We start from the raw sequence: 18,907 nt of genomic DNA, 5'->3' as shown, positions 1-18,907 counted from the left end.
TAAATTGGCTAGAGCTGTGAGCGGCCAGGCTCACCCTGCGATGATTCTCAACACTAGTTGTGGGCCGCCATGTATTGTTGCTCACAGACAACATAGCGACAAAGGCCCACATAAATCGGCAGGGCAGGACCCACTCCAGGATGCTCATGACAGAAGCAGAGTCTCTGGGAAGGTGGGCAGAACGTCACCTAGGGTCCATCAGAGCGGATCACATATCTGGGACAAGCAACATAAGGGCAGATTGGTTGACCTACAGACAATCGGCAACTCCGAGTGGCGTCTGCATCCTGCTCTGTTCGATCAGATAGTCCGGAGGTTCAGCCAACCACAAGTCAACCTATTCGCCACTCAGGTCAAAACACACCTGCCAAGGCTCTACTCGCGTTACCACTCACCCCAGGTGGAGGGGATGGATGCGCTGAGGTGCAAGTGGCCCTCAGGATTACTTTACACATTTCTGCCACCCCCCCCCCCCACTCATTCCGCAGGTAATCAAGTTCCTAGCGGAGGAGGCGGAGATCCTCCTTGTGGTGCCGCATTAGCAGATCTAGAAAGCCTCTCACTCCGGAAACTGTGAAGAATACCTCAGGAGCAGATCTCCCTCAGCCAGGGGGCTGTGAGCCACCTGGATCCCCGGTGGCTGCAGTTAGCTGTCTGGCACTTGAGGAGGAGCTCCTAAGGAAGCAAAAACTTTCTGACAAGGTAATCAAGACCATCCAAGCGTCCAGAAGACCATCCACGATGTGCATTTATGATGCAACCTGGGCCGCGTTTTCGGACTGGTGCAAAGTGCGTGGTATCAGAGACGTATCAGCATCCATACTTCAACTGCTGGATTTCCTGCAGGGCGGTCTGGACAAAGGCCTGGTGCCCAGGACTCTCATTTGCCAGGTTGCAGCCTTGTCCACCATCCTGGCAAGAAAAAGCTCTCAATCCCTGTGTCAACATCCTCAGGTCAAGAGTTTTCTGAAGGGCACAGCCAACATACGCCCTCCAACTGTACACAGATATCCTTCCTGGAACTTGCCATATTTTGCGAGCCTTGACATATGCGCCTTTCGAACCCATTCAAACTGCTAGTCTCCATCACTTGACTCTCGACTGCCTTCCTAGTGGCAATTACTTCCGCTAGGTGTCAGAGCTGGTGGCTCTCTCTGTCAGGGAAGGAGCTGTGTAAAAATGCATACCGATCGGGTCATTCTGCAACTTGATCCCACCTTTATACCAAAAGTGAACACTCACTTCCACAGGGCACAGGAGGTGATCCTTCCCAACTTTTGCCCTAGACCCAAGCATCCTAAGGACCGCACCTGGCATAAACTAGATGTTCGGAGAGCCGTGCGGGTTTATGTTAAAAGGACTAAGGAATTCAGACACTCCGAATCGTTCTTTGTTTCTTTTCAACGTGGGTCGCTGGGATGCAAGGTCTCCTCCTCAACCATTGGACGTTGACTGCGGGCCTGTATTAAGATGGCCTATGATCACCAGGGCAGGACCGTTCTGGGTCTAGTGACGACGCACTCTACAAGGAGTGCTGCCACTGCAGCAGCATGGGCGACCCAGGCGTCCATTATTGACATTTGCAGAGCGGCTACATGGGCGTCCCCCACAGCGTTCATCAGGAATTACAAAATTGACACCTTTGCCTCTGCTGAAGCCTCTTTCGGTAGACGTGTTTTGCAACGGGTAGCCTTGGCTACGGACAACCTGGACACTAACTCTTCCCTCACTGGGACACAATAGCTTGGGTATGTCCCATGCTTGGACTCTCCAAGCAGCGCACAGGAGAATGACTGTTGGCTTACTTGAACGGTTGTTCTGTGGGCGCTGTGGGAGAGTCCAAACCCACCCAGGATTTTTACCAAGGTGTCCAAGACACTCTATTTCATCTATACTGTCACACAGGCGTCCTGCAACAGATAAGACCTTCGTTTTTAAACTGATCTCAATGAGGCAAAGGGAGGCGTGGTCAAAGAAAAAATCTACTCAGTCCTAGGGCAGATAGACTGTGTTTAACCCATGCTTTGGACTCTCCCGCAGCACCCAGAGAATGACCGTTCAGGTAAGCCAAGGTCCTTCTGGTAATTACAGAGACTTTTCCATGCAGTTTTCTTGGCATTTAGGAAGATGGCTTCACTGATGTATGGGATTTTCTGCTTCTTTATCACAGGGGTCCCCCATCCAAGCATTGCCTTGGTTCTTTTGGGAAACATGGTCAATTAACTGCTGCCACCTGTTGTGGCATCTACACCAGAGGTGGTATTCTGACCTGTTCTGGAGCATTGGCGGCACAAATTTTGAGTAGTTCGGAGAACCCGTAAATATCACCTCTGACTGGCCCTGAAAGGGAATGGGGATTTTGCAGCATCTCTCCCTTGCCATGCCCACCAAGCCACGCCACGCCCACAGAACTGGTAGTGAAAATTTTTGAATCCCACCACTAATCTAATTTCTATGCCCATACGTATGTTTGCAAGAGCCCCGTTCAGTGTCCAGAGATTTGGGGAGTTCCAATTCCCAATCCACAGAGATGGCGCACCCCTGAAAGAGTGTAAATCCTTCCATTCCCCCACTACAGAATAAAAGAGAATTCTTTATTGGCCAAGTGTGATTGGACAACAAGGAATTTGTCTTTGGTGCATATGCTCTTAGTGTACATAAAAGAAAAAAAAAACACATTCATCAAGAATCATAACATACAACACTTAGAGACAGTCATAGGATATTACTACTACTATCCTGTCAGAGCTGAAGAAGCTTCTTGGATGAGAAGCGAAACGTCTTCAAAAGAAAAAAAAAATCAAGGAAGTCCAGTTGCCTCCTAAAAAAACAAAACACCTCTGGGATTCCCGCTGGCTGCTTTGAAACTTCAACAGCCAATAGGAGGCGCCGTAGGCACGCAGGGACACCAGGATGGGGAGACCTGACTCCGCCCAACGGCGCTGGAGCGAAGGGGACGGCCTCTCCTCCCCCAACCGCGCGCAGCTGTGACGTCACTCGAGGAAGCTCAAGCCGCCGCCATGTCGGGCCCCGCAGATTCGCCATAATCCCGTCGCGCAGCTTCTCCAGCCGCCATTCCAGAGAGGCCGCAATTAATATTTATACCGCTTCCTCCCCCTCCTTTCTTTTTTTAAAGGCGCTGCCCGCCCCTCCACGGGGACTCCGGCAAGGCGCATCAGCCGACGGCGCTTTCCCGAAGGGACGGAAGTGCCTCAATCTTTCTTTCTCGCAGTTCTAAAAGGAAACAACCCGGACTATATTTTTTTCCCTTCCCGCTCCGCTGCCATGGAGTCTCCTTCGGCCGGTGAGTTGGGGGGAAAGGGAGGCTCAGTCGGGCTCAGTCCGCGCCAGAAACGAGGGGAAAAGGAGGCGTGCGTGCGGATTGGTGGACCGCCACGCACTTCCGGTTCCCCGTCGACCGTGCGGGGCAAGCTGAGTGACAGGCAGATCAGGCGCTGGCGTCGAAGGGGAACCGGAAGTATCTATACCCCTCCCCCTTCAATGCGCCTCTTACCCAGACCTCTTTGGAAGGAAAAAAACGGTTTTTCCCCCTCCCAAAAAAAGTAAACCCTGGAACTCCCGTGCCCATCATTCCCAGCCTCCTTAGTCCATACCCAGGAGTCTGTCTAGCCCTGCAGACATCCCGTGCCCGCCCCCTCAAAGCCAGGCGACACGCAGATACGTGATTTAAATCCGCCTCCCTTCCTCTGCTGTCCTTATTTAATGGCCGACGAGCTCAGCTCCTCCCCCCGCCAAGGGGGATTCCTCGCTCCTCCCCCCCCCGCCTTGTGGCGCGTGGCTTGCCGGGAGTTGAAGTCCGTCCCGTGGCATGCTGGGGCTTGAAGTCCTGGCTCCACTGGACTTGCAGGAGTCAGCCTCCCCTCCCTCCTTGATGCCCATTAGGAAAATTCAAACTTGACTCCTGCAAGGATACTTAAATTAATCTATTATCGTGCTTGATTACACAACTCAGCCAAGGATTTTAGGTTGTATTTGCCTTCATTTATTTATTTATTTTATTTATTTTGTCAAACAATGTGCGAGATAGCAGGTATAAGCATGAACATGGACATGAGCACATGAAATGAGTACAACAAGATCAACAAATTAATAAACAACTACAAAAATCGGAAAATGATTAAAAGATAGAAATGCGAAATAGACTCTAGCAAATAAATAATAGGAAATGGATGCAAAATGAGTCAAACGTATATAAAGGTTGTACATAGACTATATAGAATGTTATATATAGAATGAAGAAAAAAGATGTATGCAATAATATAAACACACACACACACACACACACATATATGAGGTTATAGTTATAAAATACTTGTACAGATAAAAGAATCAACAGATATGTAAAAGAAGCGTAATGTGTTGCAAAGATGTGAAGTTTGTATAAAAAAGTTTTTTTTTCAAAAAAATGAGTACAAATAAATGGGGACAGTAGGACAGGGACGACAGGCATGCTGGTGGACTTATGCACACCCCCTTTACGGACCTCTTAAGAATAATACAGTTCAATAGCAGAGTTGGAAGGGACCTTGGAGGTCTTCTAGTCCAACCCCCTGTCTAGGCAGGGAACCCTATACCGTTTCAGACAAATGGCTATCCAACATCTTCTTAAAGACTTCCAGTGTTGGGGCATTCACAACTTCTGGAGGCAACTTCTGTTCCACTGATTAATTGTTCTAACTGTCTGGAAATTTCTCCTCAATTCTAAGTTGCTTCTCTCCTTGATTAGTTTCCACCCATTGGTCAGCCAGTTACGAATCCATCTGGTGGTGATGTTGTCTAACCCACATTCTTCTATTTTATCTGGTAGTAGGTTATGGTCTACCTTATCAAATGCCTTACTGAAGTCCAAGTAAACTATATTGACAGCATTCCTCTGGTCCACTAATTTTGTCACTTTGTCAAAGAATGCAATAAGATTAGTCTGGCATGATCTGTTTTTGACAAACCCATGTTGGCTTTTGGCTATTACTTTGTTTACTTCTAGGTGTTCGCTAATTCATTGCTTGATTATCTTTACCAGAATCTTTCCTGGTATTGAGGTCAGGCTGATAGATCTGTAGTTTCCTGGATCTGGTTTTTTTCCCCTTTTTTGAAGATGGGAACCACATCAGCTCTTTTCCAGTCCTCTGGTAGTTTCCCCAGTGCTCCAGGATCTCTGAAAGATATAGTTCAGTGGTTCTGAGATCTCATCTGCAAGTTCCTTCAGAACCCTGGGGTGTAATCCATCCAGTCCTGGTGATTTGAACTCGTCTAGGGCAGACAGGTGCTCACTTACCATTTTCTTCCCTATTTCAACTTGTGTACCTAATCTGATTTTTGTGGTGCTGTTTTTGATAGGTTAGACTGTTTTTAGATGCAAAACATGAGTTATATAGTTCTGCTTTCTCCCTGTTGCTTGTCACCTTCTTGCAACTTTCTCCCAGCAATGGACCAATTATTTCCTTAACTTTTTTCTTGTTTTTAACATGTTGGAAGAAGCTTTTTTTTTGTTATTTTTTACTTTTGTGGCAAGCCTTTCTTCATTGTGAGCCTTAGCTTTCCTCACTTCATCTTTACAGGCTCAGGCTATTTGCTGATATTCTGCCTTAGTTATATCCCCCCACCCCCTTTCCACTTTTTATACTTATCTTTTATGTTTTTCAATTTGTCAGAGAGTTCTTTATGCAGCCATGCTGGTTTCTTTTGGGAGCTGTTATTTTTCTTCTTCATTGGTATTGTGCTAGACTGGGCTTTTGCAATATCATTTTTCAAAATTTCCCAAGCTTCTTGAGTTGTTTTCCCCTTGAGGATTCTCATCCATGGAATTTTTCCCAAGTTCTCTCTACGTTTATTGAAATTAGCTCTCTTAAAGTCCAAGACTCTAGTTTCGCTTTGTTCTACCACTTGTGTTTGCATAATGTTGAATTCCAATATTGCATGGTCACTTGCCCCCAGAGTTCCTGTGGCTTCAACACCTTCTATCATTTCCTCTCTTTTAGTGAGAATTAAGTCCAATATGGCTGATCCCCTTGTTCCCTTCTCTACTTTTTGGGAAAGAAAAGTGGTCTGCTAGGTTTGTTAGGTACCTGTTGGATCTTCCACTTGGTGCAGAGTTTGTTTCCCAGTTGATGTCAGGGTAGTTAAAATCTCCCACTACTATTGTGGTGTGCTTCCTACATAGCTTAGTTAGCTAACTAGCAAAAAGTTCATCTATGTCCTCTGCTTAGTTGGGTGACCTGTAGTATAGACCTATGGCAATGTCATTTCCCCCACAACCTTTAATACTGACCCAAATGCATTCAAGATAGTTCTCATCATTGTTGTGCTCTATTTCTGTAGAGAAGTAATTATTTCTTATATATAGTGCAACTCCACCTCCTCTTTTATATGGTCTATGAGTAGACAGTTGAAGGTTGAACCTGTGAGGGTTAGAGGATGTAACAAGGGAGTCAAGTAGAGCATTCCAGGCGTTGACCACTCTGTTGCTGAAGTCATATTTTCTGCAATCGAGTTTGGAGTGGTTTATCTTGAGTTGGTATCTATTGTTTGCCCAGGTTTATTGCAGTTGAAGCTGAAGTAGTCGTTGACAGGCAGGATGTGGTAGCAGACAATTTTGTGTACTATGTCAGACCGTAGGCGACCTAATAATAATAATAATAATAATAATAATATATTTATTTCTTAGCCGCGCCCTCTCCCGAAGGACTCGGGGCGGCGTACAACAAAACATTCGAAATAAATATGCAAACAAAACAAACATATAACAAGGTACACTAAAACATACATACATATATATAAGGAGGAGATCGATTAATAAAAACAATTAAAATACTGTATTTAAAACCCCTAGAAATTAAATGTAATTAAAAAACCCAGTTAAAAACCCGTCAGGAGCGATATGGTTAAATCAAAGTTGAGCCAGGCCAGCTGCTTGGAATAGGTGGGTCTTAAGCTTAATACGGAAGGAGCGGAGGTCAGAGGTATTCCTAATATCCGGAGGGAGGTCATTCCACAGGGCTGGGCCCGCCACAGAGAAGGCTCTACTCCTAGGCGCCGCCCCACGACATTGTCTAGCGGACGGCACCTGGAGGAGCCCCTCTCTGTGCGAGCGAATTGGTCGCAGGGATGTATGGGGCAGAATACGATCCCGCAAGTAACTAGGTCCTAAGCCATGGAGCGCTTTAAAGATAGTTATCAAAACCTTGAAACGCACCCGATAGGCCACAGGAAGCCAGTGCAGCTCGCGCAGGAGCGGTGTCACGTGGGAGTACCTAGTACTCCCCATAATTACCCGCGCGGCTGCGTTCTGGACCAACTGCAGCCTCCGGGTGCATTTCAAGGGAAGCCCCATGTAGAGAGCGTTACAGTAGTCCAAGCGAGACGTCACCAGCGCATGAGTGACTGTGCGCAAGGCATCCCGGTCCAGTAGGGGGCGCAATTGGCGCACCAGGCGAACCTGGTGGAACGCCCCCCTTGCCACGGCTGTCACATGGTCATCCATGGACAGCCGGGCATCTAGGAGGACGCCCAGATTGCGCGCCCGCTCCACGGGGGCAAGATGGATGCCCCCAATGGCCAATGATGGAATTAATTGGCTGAACCGGGGGGCTGGTACCCACAGCCACTCCGTCTTGGAAGGGTTGAGCTTGAGTCGGTTGTCATCCATCCAGATCCGTACGGCTTCCACACACCGGGACATCACTTCGATGGCCTCGTTGGGGTGGTTCGGGGTGGAAAAGTACAGCTGAGTATCATCAGCGTACAGATGGTATCCCACCCCGAAACCACGGATGATCTCACCCAGCGGCTTCATATATGTGTTGAACAGGAGTGGCGAGAGGACCGACCCCTGTGGCACCCCACAGGTAAGGGGGCGTAGGGTCGACCTCTCTTCTCCTGTCAACACACGCTGCGTCCGGTCAGAAAGGTAGGAGCCGAACCACCGCAAAACGGTGCCCCGGACCCCCAGCCCCTCCAGCCGGCGCAGCAGGATACCATGGTCGATGGTATCAAAAGCCGCCGAGAGGTCTAATAGGACCAGGATAGAGGAACAACCTCTATCTCTGGCCCTCCAGAGATCATCCACCAACGCGACCAAGGCCGTCTCCGTGCTGTGACCGGGGCGGAAGCCGGACTGGCGCGGGTCTAGATAATCATTTTCCTCCAGATGTCGTGGGAACTGGTAGGCCACCACACTCTCTACAACCTTCGCCAAAAAGGGAAGGTTGGAGACAGGACGATAATTAGCCAGCTCCAAAGGGTCCAGGGAAGGCTTCTTGAGCAAGGGTCTCACCACCGCCTCTTTCAAGGCGGCCGGGAGAGACCCCTCTCCCAACGAAGCATTCACTAGGCCCAGGAGCCAGTCTCGTGTAACCTCCCAGGATGCCAGTACAAGCCAGGAGGGACACGGGTCCAATAAACATGTGGTGGGTCGCAGTCGTCCACGCAATCTGTCCAAATCCTCGATGGCAACCGAGTCAAACTCCTCCCAGATGGAAACCTCAAGACTCGCCATGGGCGTCTCCACTGGATCACTGACAGGAACCCAGTCTCTCCGGATTTGAGCGATTTTATCCTGCAGATATTTACCAAATTCCTCTGCCCTGCCCTGTAGAGGGGCCTCCCGCGGCCTCTGAAACAAGAGGGAGCGGGACACCCGAAACAGGGCGGCAGGGCGGTTCTCCGCGGATGCAATGAGAGTGGCACAGTATTGACGTTTGGCCATTCTCAATGCCACAAGGTACGTCCTTAAATGGGCTCGTACCTGTGTTCGATCAAATTCGGAGCGAGAGGATCTCCAACGACTCTCTAGACGTCTCTTGCGGCATTTCATCACCCTCAGCTCCTCGGTAAACCAAGGGGCCAGGGTGGATCGTTGCCGCCGGAGAGGCCGCAAAGGCGCCATCCGGTTCAAGGCCCCGGTAGTTGCATTATTCCACGCAACCACCAGGTCCCCTACCCGGGGGCGGGTCAAGGTTACAGGAGGTGGCCCAAGCTCCCTCTGGAACCTATCAGGTTCCATCAGGCGCCTGGGGCGGAACCATCTGGAACTTTCTTGTTCCGCCTCCCCGCGGCGGGAGGTAGCACCAGGGAAGTCAAGACGAAGGAGTGAGTGGTCTGACCATGACAGGGGAGTGATGGTTAAGTCACCTCCTCCCAGATCACTCAGCCACTGGCCAGAGACAAAAACAAGGTCCAGAGTGTGACCTCCCTCGTGTGTTGGGCCCTGAATCATTTGAGTCAGGTCCATGGCTGTCATGGAAGCCATGAACTCCCGAGCCCCCTCTGATGCTTCTCCCACCGACGGCAGGTTAAAATCCCCCTAGTTCTAGGTTGTCCAAGCCCAAAATTTCAAGCCTGGTGGCATAAGAGATTCTATTGCGAGTAGAGGAGTGGAGGATTCTTCTCATAAAATACCTCTGGACTTGCTCAATTGTATTAATGTCCAATATACAGTGTGGATTCCAGGCAGACAAGCTGTATTCGAGAATTTGTCTAGCAAAGGTTTTGCATGCCCTAGTTTGCAGTACAATACTACCAGAGAGGAAGCTTCGCAAGGTTAGGTTAACAACTCTTAATGCCTTTTTGGCAATGCTGTTACAGTGAGCTCTGGGGCTCAGATCACTACTCCTAGGTCCTTGAAAGAGTGAGGGTCGTCTATGAGGTCATATCCGCCCAGCTTGTATTTGGTGTTGTGGTTTTTGTTGCCAATGTGTAAGACAGAGCATTTGTTAGTTGAGATTTGGGATTTTTTCCCCAGCTGTTGAGTCCCCCCCCCCCACTGCAAGGATCTGGGATAGGCATATGTGTAGGTAGTCTTCGACTTACGGCTGCAATTGAGTCCAGAATTTATGTTGCTAAGAGCCCTGGTGGTACAGTGGTTACCATCCTCTGGAGTCCATTTAAGCTCACGCCTTCTGCTTCGGTGACTCCATCCAGCCACCTCCTTCTCTGTCGTCCCCTTCTTCTTCTTTTGCCCTCAATTGTTCCCAGCATGAGGCTCTTCTCCAGTGAGTCCTTCCTTCTCATTAGGTGGCCAAAGCATTCGCGTTTCATCTTCAGGATCTGGCCTTCTAAAGAGACAATACGTGGTCCCTGAATTTGTGAAAGAAAACCTTTGCAGAGTGACTTTTTCTCTCTCATCACCCATCCCAACAATCCAAACCAAAAGTGCCTCAGGCAAAGGAAAAACCATTTTATTAAGGCTACACTCAAGTCTTTATATCGGGGTACATACATTGGATACGTGTGAGAAAAGGCAAGACACCCTCTTCAACTACCCTTGCATCTTTTCCCTTCTTTCTTAACCATTGGACTTTAGCCAGGGACATCAATCTACAGCCCTATTGTTCCTGAAAAGGCTTTTTTTTTTTTGCACATCAAAAGAAGTAGCTTTGGATCAAAGGAGAAACTTGGTTTACTGACTTAAGCTTTGCTAAAATACTAGTATCACCTTTCTTAAAGTGCTAATAATAGAGCCTAAAATTCTATGTAACTTTGTTTTCCCCATAACAACAATCCTGTGAGGTGGGTTAGAGTTAGACTGAGAGTGAGACAGAGTTTAGCTTAGTTAGTTTACTTTATTGCACCTTGTACAACGAAATTAAATGCGATCTTCAGTGTACAAGGACATTTTAGGTTGTGGTTGTTAAGGAATCATGTGCAGTCATTAAGCACAACGTCAGTTGGTGGCTGGTTTCCTCATTGACTTGACTTATTGGAAGCTGAGAGAGAGAGAGAGAGAGAGAGAGAGAGAGAGAGAGAGACAGAGACAGAGAGAGACAGAGAGAGAGAAAGACAGAGAGAGAAAAACAGAGAGAAAGAGGAGACTGGCCCATAGTCACCCAGATGATATTTATGGCTAACAATTCAGTGTAGTTATTTAAAATAATTAAAAAAAATATTTTACTTTTTGTCATTCACATTTCATTTTGTTCCTTCTTTTGCATCCTTCCTTTAATGATTTTGTTCCACCATTTCTTCGAAATGTATAACTATTGTCCCGTGGCGACTTGTCCAAGATCCCAGATTGGACTAGAAGACCTCCAAGTCCCCTTCCAACTCTGGTATTCTGATCTTCTGACACATTATAGAAATTGGAAATTAATATGCCTCTTTAAATTTCCCTCACATTGTTCTATCTTTTATTTATCTGCTGCCTGTGTCTTGTCTGCACATCTATTTATCTATCCATCTATTTCATACAAGTTTTCAGGGTTCCAAGTAACCCCCCCAACGAAAGAAGACTCCAAGGCTTGAGCTTCCTCAAAGTTCCATTTTATTAGAGACGTCATATTGGCACATCTGGGAAAACCCAAATCTGAAAGTTTCCAGGTTTTCCTCACCCAAAGGAAAGTTCAGGTCCCTGCCCAGCACCCACATGTCCGTCACAAGATCCAATCAGGCAACATCCGAAATTGGAGATACTTCCCAGTAACCTCATGGCAGCTGCAGGGCAAGGTGGCCTTGACTTTTTAAGAAAGAATGTTGTTATGACTATATATCTCCCATATGCTATGTAACAGCCCCCCCCCTCCCAATTTTCCCACAGTAGAAAATGTGGCAGTCCTGAAGTCCCAAAGGCAAAAGATGGCTTCCAGGTCTGACACAAGTGACTCTTGGTGGTTTATAAGATTAAATCAAGCAAACTCACCAAACACCCTCCCAGGTACCTAAGAGAAGAGCACTATGGTTCTGAAGCAAAGGTGGAGTATTAATTTAACCAACATAGCAATATATTAGGGGACTGGAGGCTAAAACATATGAAGAACGGTTGCAGGAACTGGGTATGTTTAGCTTAAGAGAAAGAAGGACTAGGGGAGACATGATAGCAGTGTTCCAATATCTCTGGGGTTGCCACAAAGAAGAGGGAGTCAAACTATTCTCCAAGGCACCTGAGGGTAGAACAAGAAGCAATGGGTGGAAACTAATCAAGGAGAGAAGCAACTTAAAACTAAGGAGAAATTTAGTTAGAAAAGTAAACTGACTTGCCCTACAGAAGTTGTGGGTCCTCAACACTGGAAGATTTTAAGAAGACATTGGACAACCATTTGTCTGAAATGGTATAGGTTTTCCTGCCTGAGCAGGGACCAAAAACCTCCAAGGACCCTTACATCTTTTTTATTCTACAGTCAACTAAATTACACTGAGCTCCATTTGATTGGTTTGTCCTCTTGGAACTCATTACCTGTAGATCCCATGATCCCAACATATCTCTTGGCGCCTCCTGGTCAGCAACATACCTGGTAATGCCACACAGACTATAAATCTGTGGCTAAAAATGGAGAGATTTGGGTCATGACATACAGTACTTTAACCTCTCTGCTCTGACAGCTTAAGGAAGCTGGTCACCTAAATGTGATTTGGATAGAAGCAAAAAATACCTGCTTTGAATGTGCATCCCTTGCTTTCTTCCTCTCTCATAATTCCTAGAATCAGTAAAGTTACTGTAAGACGCTTTTCCGTGCTTCTGATATATATTTTTATCCCTTTCCCCGCTTTTCTTTCATTTTCACCAGCTAATCTATGTCAGTGTTTCTCCACCTTTGTAATTCCAAGCGATCTGGACTTCAACTCCCAGAATTTCCCAGCCAGCATGAGAATTCTGGGAGTTGAAATCCAGACCTCTTAAAAGTTAACAGTTGTTAGTTGCAAAGTTGTGTCTGACCCATCGCGACCCCATGGACAATGTTCCTCCAGGCCTTCCTGTCCCCTACCATCCTCTGGGGTTCATTTAAGCTCACACCGACTCCTTTGGTGACTCCATCCAGCCTCTTTACTCTCTGTCGTCCCATTCTTCTTTTGCCCTCAATCTTTCCCAGTATTAGGTTGTTCCTTCTCATTAGGTGGCCAAAGTATTTGAGTTTCATCTTCAGGATCTGGCCTTCTAAAGAGCAGTCAGAGTTGATCTCCTTTAGGACTGACCAGTTTGATTGCCTTGCAGTGCAAGGGACTCACAGGACTCTTCTCCAGCACCATAGTTCAAAGGCCTCCATTCTTTGGCGCTCAGCCTTCCTTATGGTCCAACTTTCACAACCATCCATTGTAACTGGAAAAATCATAGCCTTGAGTATACGCACTTTTGTTGGCAGAGTGATGTCTCTGCTCTTTAGTATGCTATCCAGATTTGCCATAGCTTTCCTCCCCAGGAGCAAGCCTCTTTTAATTTCTTGGCTGTAGTCCCCATCTGTGGTGATCTTGGAACCCAGGAAAATAAAATCTGTCACTACCTCCATTTCTTCCCCATCTGTTTGCCAGGAATTGAGAAGGCTGGATGCCATGATCTTAATTTTCTTAATGTTGAGTTTCAAGCCAACTTTTGCACTCTCCTTCTTCATTCACATCAAGAGGCTCTTTAATTCCTCTTCACTTTCTGCCATTAGAGTGATATCATCTGCTTTCTCATGATGTGCTCTGCTTATAAGTTAAATTGGCAGGACAACAGTATATAGCCTTGTCGGGCTCCTTTCCCTATTTTCAACCAATCAGTGGTTCAAAACTGTTGCTTCTTCACTCTCATGCCAAGGTTGAAAACCACTGTTTTAGTTTAGCATTTCCAGTTTGTTCTTTTTTAAAGTTTTCGTTGCAGTTGAGTTTTCTAACGCAGTGGCCACTAGAGGCCGCTGTTAACATTCCGAAAAGAGACATACTCAAGATTTAACTTTAAAATGAAGATAGTATTTAACCAGTGAAGCTGTTTTAACTCTTTTTTCAGGCTGTAAGATAAAACCGTAAGGAATTATGCTTAAAATAAGTTTACAATATTCCAGAAATTTCAGGGTAGGTGCCTTTAAAAAAAGAAAAGAAAAGATGATTCTTGGGAAGCATTGTGTTAATTCTAGCAATAGCTGCAGCAATAAAGAATGCAGAGAGACTGTTTGGTATAGTGGTTAGTCTAGAAACTGGGAGTTCTAGCTGAGCCTTGGGCACATAGCCAGCTGGGTGATCTTGAGCCAATCACTTTCTCTTAGCCCTAGGAAGAAATCAACGGTAAACTGAAAAGAAAACCCCTTGCATAGAAAACTGCAGGGACTTTATCTAAGTCAGGGGTGTCCAAACTTGGCAACTTTAAGACTTGTGGACTTCAACTCCCAGAATTCCCCAGCCAGCTCTGCTGGGAGTTGAAGTCCACAAGTCTTAAAGTTGCCAAGTTTGGACACCCCTGATCTAAGTGGTCTCTGAAAATTGGAATTGATTGAATGGAAGAAAAAAAATGCAAAGAACTCACTGTCTAAACTGGAATTAATCTACTTAATTTTGGTATTCATACATACCAAAATAAATCTTGTACCAATGTATTAAAGAAAAGTAAGCATAAAAATATCTTTTATGATCAGTATCTTTCCTGAATCAAGAAATGTTGCAAGGAGCAGACTGCATTGAGGAATGAAGGGTACTTACTATCTGTTTAGTAAAGTGAAAAATAGACACCCGACAGACAGGATATGTGCATCGTTCACTTGGTTTTGATGGCGACAAGGCTGAAAAAAATATTGGTCCTTGAAGGCCAAAAGGAAGGGTTGGGGCAAGAAACAGTGGATGGAAACTAATCAAGGAGAGAGGTAACCTGGAATTAAGGAGAAACTTCCTAACAATGAGATCAATTAACCAGTGGAACAGCTTGGCTTCAGAAGTTGTGAAGCTCCAGTCACTGGTGGTTTTCAAAACAGACTGGACTGGCATTTTCCTGGAATGGTGTAAGGTCTCCACCATTGCTTGAACAGGGGGTTGGACTAGAAGACCTCCAAGATCCCTTCCAGCTTTGTTATCCTATTACTCTGTACGAAATGAATAGGGCAGCTGTGTCCATCTTTACATCGAAGCGAGTCACACTCTGTTCGTTGACGTTTCTTCTCTCACAGGTTTGCCACAGGTTGTTGCTCTGGGTAGAGAAAATGCTATAATAATACAGAGATAATGATAGCAGATAATTAGATTTATTTTGCAAAAGCTCTCGTGTCACAAGGAAGTTGCCTGGAATAAGGCTTTAGGTTTGTAGGCTACAAGAAGATCCCATACAGCCAGCCGAAATATTTCAACCAGTTCTATGTCTCCTTAGCGTATCTGCATACTTAATTGATTAACAGCTTCTTGGATCCTCTGCATATTTAATTCTTTGTCTCATTAATTGCACTGTTGACTTCCCTCCTAATTAATTACCCGTAGCCTCCTCATCAATTCCATTCATGCTTAATTTGGAATACTGCTTATTTGATTCTTTACCTTTAATTGGCGCCTTCAGTTATTGTCCTGTAGGTTCCCAGCCTAATTATCAGCTGATTTATCCCTTACAGTTCACATATTTATTCAGATGCTACAGAGATCAGCAGCAACTTTATTATTAGTAGCAGCAATAATTATTTATGCAGTGTGCAGCAAGATTTCACTTTTTAGTTACCATTCATCCTTGCAGCAAATCTGTAAAGCATTTGGCTTTTCTTCCTTTTTTGGAATTCAGAGGCAGCGTAATAAATAGACTGAATAATAATAATAATAATAAGTTTGAATTTATTAGCCGCTCCCTTTCCAAGTAGGACTCGGGGCGGCGTACAATGGGGCATATAAAACACAGAAAATATATAAAACACATAGGCGTACATACAAAACATACATACAGATACACAAACACGGACTCGGAGGAGGTAAACAATTTACATCATATAGACAGTTAAAAGACCCGCATTAAAATACCCCAGTTGTAAAAACCCGATATAAAATAAGATTTAACGTTTAAAATACAATTTAAAACAGTTAGGAGGAATAAGAATAATTACGATTGAGCCAGGCCAGATAATTGAAAGAGGTGGGTCTTCAGCTGTACACGGAAGGAGCGGAGATCGGAAGTAATCCTGATGTCACGGGGGAGGTCATTCCACAGGGCTGGGCCCACCACAGAGAAGGCTCTGCTCCTGGGTGTCGCCCCCCGGCACTGTTTGGCGGACGGCACCCGGAGAAGTCCCTCTCTGTGTGAGCGAATTGGTCGTAGGGATGTGTGGGGCAGGATGCGATCCTGCATATAACTAGGCCCTGTGCCATGAAGCGCTTTAAAGATCATAATCAAAACCTTGAAACGCACTCGGTAGACCACAGGAAGCCAGTGCAGCTCGCGCAGGAGAGGTGTTACAGGGGAGTACCTAGTCCTCCCCATAATCACCCGCGCGGCCGCGTTCTGGACCAACTGTAGTCTCCGAGTGCATCTCAAGGGAAGCCCCATGTAGAGAGCATTGCAGTAATCCAGGCGAGACGTCACTAGCGCATGGGTGACTGTGCGTAGGGCATCCCGGTCCAATAAGGGGCGCAATTGGCGCATCAGGCGAACCTGATGGAACGCCCCCCTTGCCACGGCTGTTACATGGTTATCCATGGACAGCCGGGCATCCAGGAGGACGCCCAAATTGCGCACCTGTTCCATGGGGGCTAGTTGGACGCCCCCGATGGCCAGAGATGGAAACACCTGGTTGAACCGGGAGGCCGGAAGCCACAGCCACTCCGTCTTGGAAGGGTTGAGTTTTAGTCGGTTGCCATCCATCCAGACCCGTACGGCCTCCAGACACCGGGACATCATTTCGACGGCCTCATTGGGGTGGTTCGGGGTGGAAATGTATAGCTGAGTATCATCAGCATACAGATGATATCCCACCCCAAAACCACGGATGATCTCGCCCAGCGGTTTCATATATGTGTTGAACAGGAGAGGCGAGAGTACCGATCCCTGTGGCACTCCACATGTGAGTGGCCTCCGGGTCGAACTCTGCTCCCCTGTCAACACACGTTGCGTCCGATCAGAGAGGTAGGAGCCAAACCACCGTAAAACGGTGCCCCTGACTCCCAGCCCCTCTAGCCGGTGCAACAGGATACCATGGTCGATGGTATCGAACGCCGCCGAGAGATCTAATAGGACCAGGATAGAGGAACAACCCCTATCTCTGGCCCTCCAGAGATCATCAACCAATGCGACCAAGGCCGTCTCTGTGCTGTGCCCGGGTCGGAAGCCGGACTGGCGCGGGTCTAGATAATCATTTTCCTCCAGGTGACGTGGGAACTGCTGTGCTACCACACTCTCTACAACCTTCGCTAAAAAAGGAAGGTTGGAGACTGGACGATAATTGACTAGGTCCGTTGGGTCCAGGGAAGGCTTCTTGAGCAGGGGCCTCACCACCGCCTCTTTCAAGGCGGCCGGTAGAGAACCCTCACCCAACGAGGCGTTCACCAGGCCCAGGAGCCAGTCGCGCGTAACCTCCCAGGATGCCAGTACAAGCCAGGAGGGACACGGGTCCAATAAACATGTGGTAGGTCGCAGACGTCCACGCAACCTGTCCAAATCCTCGATGGCAACCGAGTCAAACTCCTCCCAAAGCGGTCCCTCAAGACTCGCAACGGGCGTCTCTACTGAATCACTGAAAGGGGTCCATCCCATCCGGATTTGAGCGACTTTGTCCTGTAGATAATTCCCAAACTCCTCTGCTCTGCCCTGTAGTGGGGCTTCCCGTGGTCTCTCAAACAAGAGGGAACGGGTCACCCGAAATAGGGCAGCAGGGCGGTTATCTGCAGACGCAATAAGAGCGGCACAATGTTGACGTTTGGCCGCTCTTAATGCCACAAGGTACGTCTTCAAATATGCTCGTACCTGTGCTCGGTCAAATTCGGAACGGGAGGATCTCCAACGACTCTCTAGGCGTCTCTTGTGGCGTTTCATCACCCTTAGCTCCTCGGTAAACCAAGGTGCCAGGGTGGTTCGTCGCCGCAAGAGAGGCCGCAAAGGCGCCACCCGGTCTAGGGCCCCGGTAGTCGCACTATTCCATGCGTCTACCAGGTCCTCCACTCGGGGGCGGGTCAGGTCCACAGTGGGTGGCCCAAGTTCCGTCTGGAACCTATCCGGTTCCATCAGGCGCTTGGGGCGGAACCATCTAATACCTTCCAGTTCCGCCTCCTCGCGGCGGGGGGTAGCACCAGGGAAGTCCAGCCGGAGAAGTGAGTGATCCGACCATGACAGGGGAATAGTGTCTAGATCCCCTATTCCTAGATCACTCGTCCACTGGCCAGAGACAAAAACAAGGTCCAGGGTGTGGCCTCCCTCGTGAGTAGGGCCCTGAATTAACTGGGTCAGGTCCATGGCTGTCATGGAAGCCATGAACTCCCGAACCCCCTCAGACGCTTCTCCCATCGACGGCAGATTAAAATCCCCCATCACTAAAAGTTTGGGGGTCTCAACCGCCACCGATGAGATCAGCTCAAGGAGTTCGGGCAGGGCCGCTGAAGTATAGCGAGGAGCCAGGTATACTATCAGCAGGCCCAACTGCCTCCCTGGGCCCCATCTCACGACGAGGGACTCACACCCGGATGTCTGCGGCACAGTGAACTCTCTCGGCTCTAAGTCTTCCCGGATAATCACAGCTACCCCACCGCCCCTTCCCTGGGCCCGAGGCTGGTGAAATGCTCGATAACCTGGTGGGCACATTTCCACAAGGGGTAGACCTCCCTCGTGGCCCAACCAGGTCACGAAGAGATTGGATAGCCATTTGTCTGAAATGGTATAGGGCAGTGATGGCGAACCTTTTTTTGGCTCGCGTGCCACAAGGGGGGGGAGCGCAGGGGGGTCGAGTGCGGGTGTGCCGCACCCATAATGCAACGTGCGACCCCCCCCCCCATTTTTACATGCTTTTTTCGCCCTCCCCAGGCTCCAGGGGCTTTATAGAAGCCTGGGGAGGGCGAAAAGAGCCTCCCCTGACCCCCCCGAGGCCCTCCGGAGGCTTCAGGGACCGTCCGGAGGCTTCCCTGAAGCCTTCGGAGCGCTTAAAACCACCCTCCGAGCAAACTGGAAGTGACTTCTGGGTTGCTCGGAGGGTCGTTTTAAGTGCTCCGAAGGCATCAGGGAAGCCTCCGGACGGTCCCTGAAGCCTTCGGAACG

The 18,907-nt window shown here is 47.8% G+C and overlaps 1 protein-coding gene across 1 annotated transcript in view; it reads left to right on the top strand.

Moving 5' to 3' along the window:
• Positions 1–1,983: 1,983 nt before the first annotated feature.
• Positions 1,984–18,907, top strand: part of ZFAT (zinc finger and AT-hook domain containing) — a 161,384-nt gene continuing 144,460 nt past the window's right edge. The window contains exon 1 of the mRNA XM_081951039.1: positions 1,984–3,304. Coding sequence (XP_081807165.1) covers positions 3,286–3,304 — 19 coding nt within the window. The 5' untranslated portion in view covers positions 1,984–3,285. The remainder of the gene's footprint in view (positions 3,305–18,907) is intronic.

Source organism: Natrix helvetica, assembly GCF_964273705.1.
Source record: "Natrix helvetica genome assembly, chromosome: 4".
Lineage (NCBI taxonomy): Eukaryota > Metazoa > Chordata > Lepidosauria > Squamata > Natricidae > Natrix > Natrix helvetica.
The sequence above is the reverse complement of the archived record's forward strand: the minus strand, read 5'-3'. Positions and strand labels throughout refer to the sequence as shown.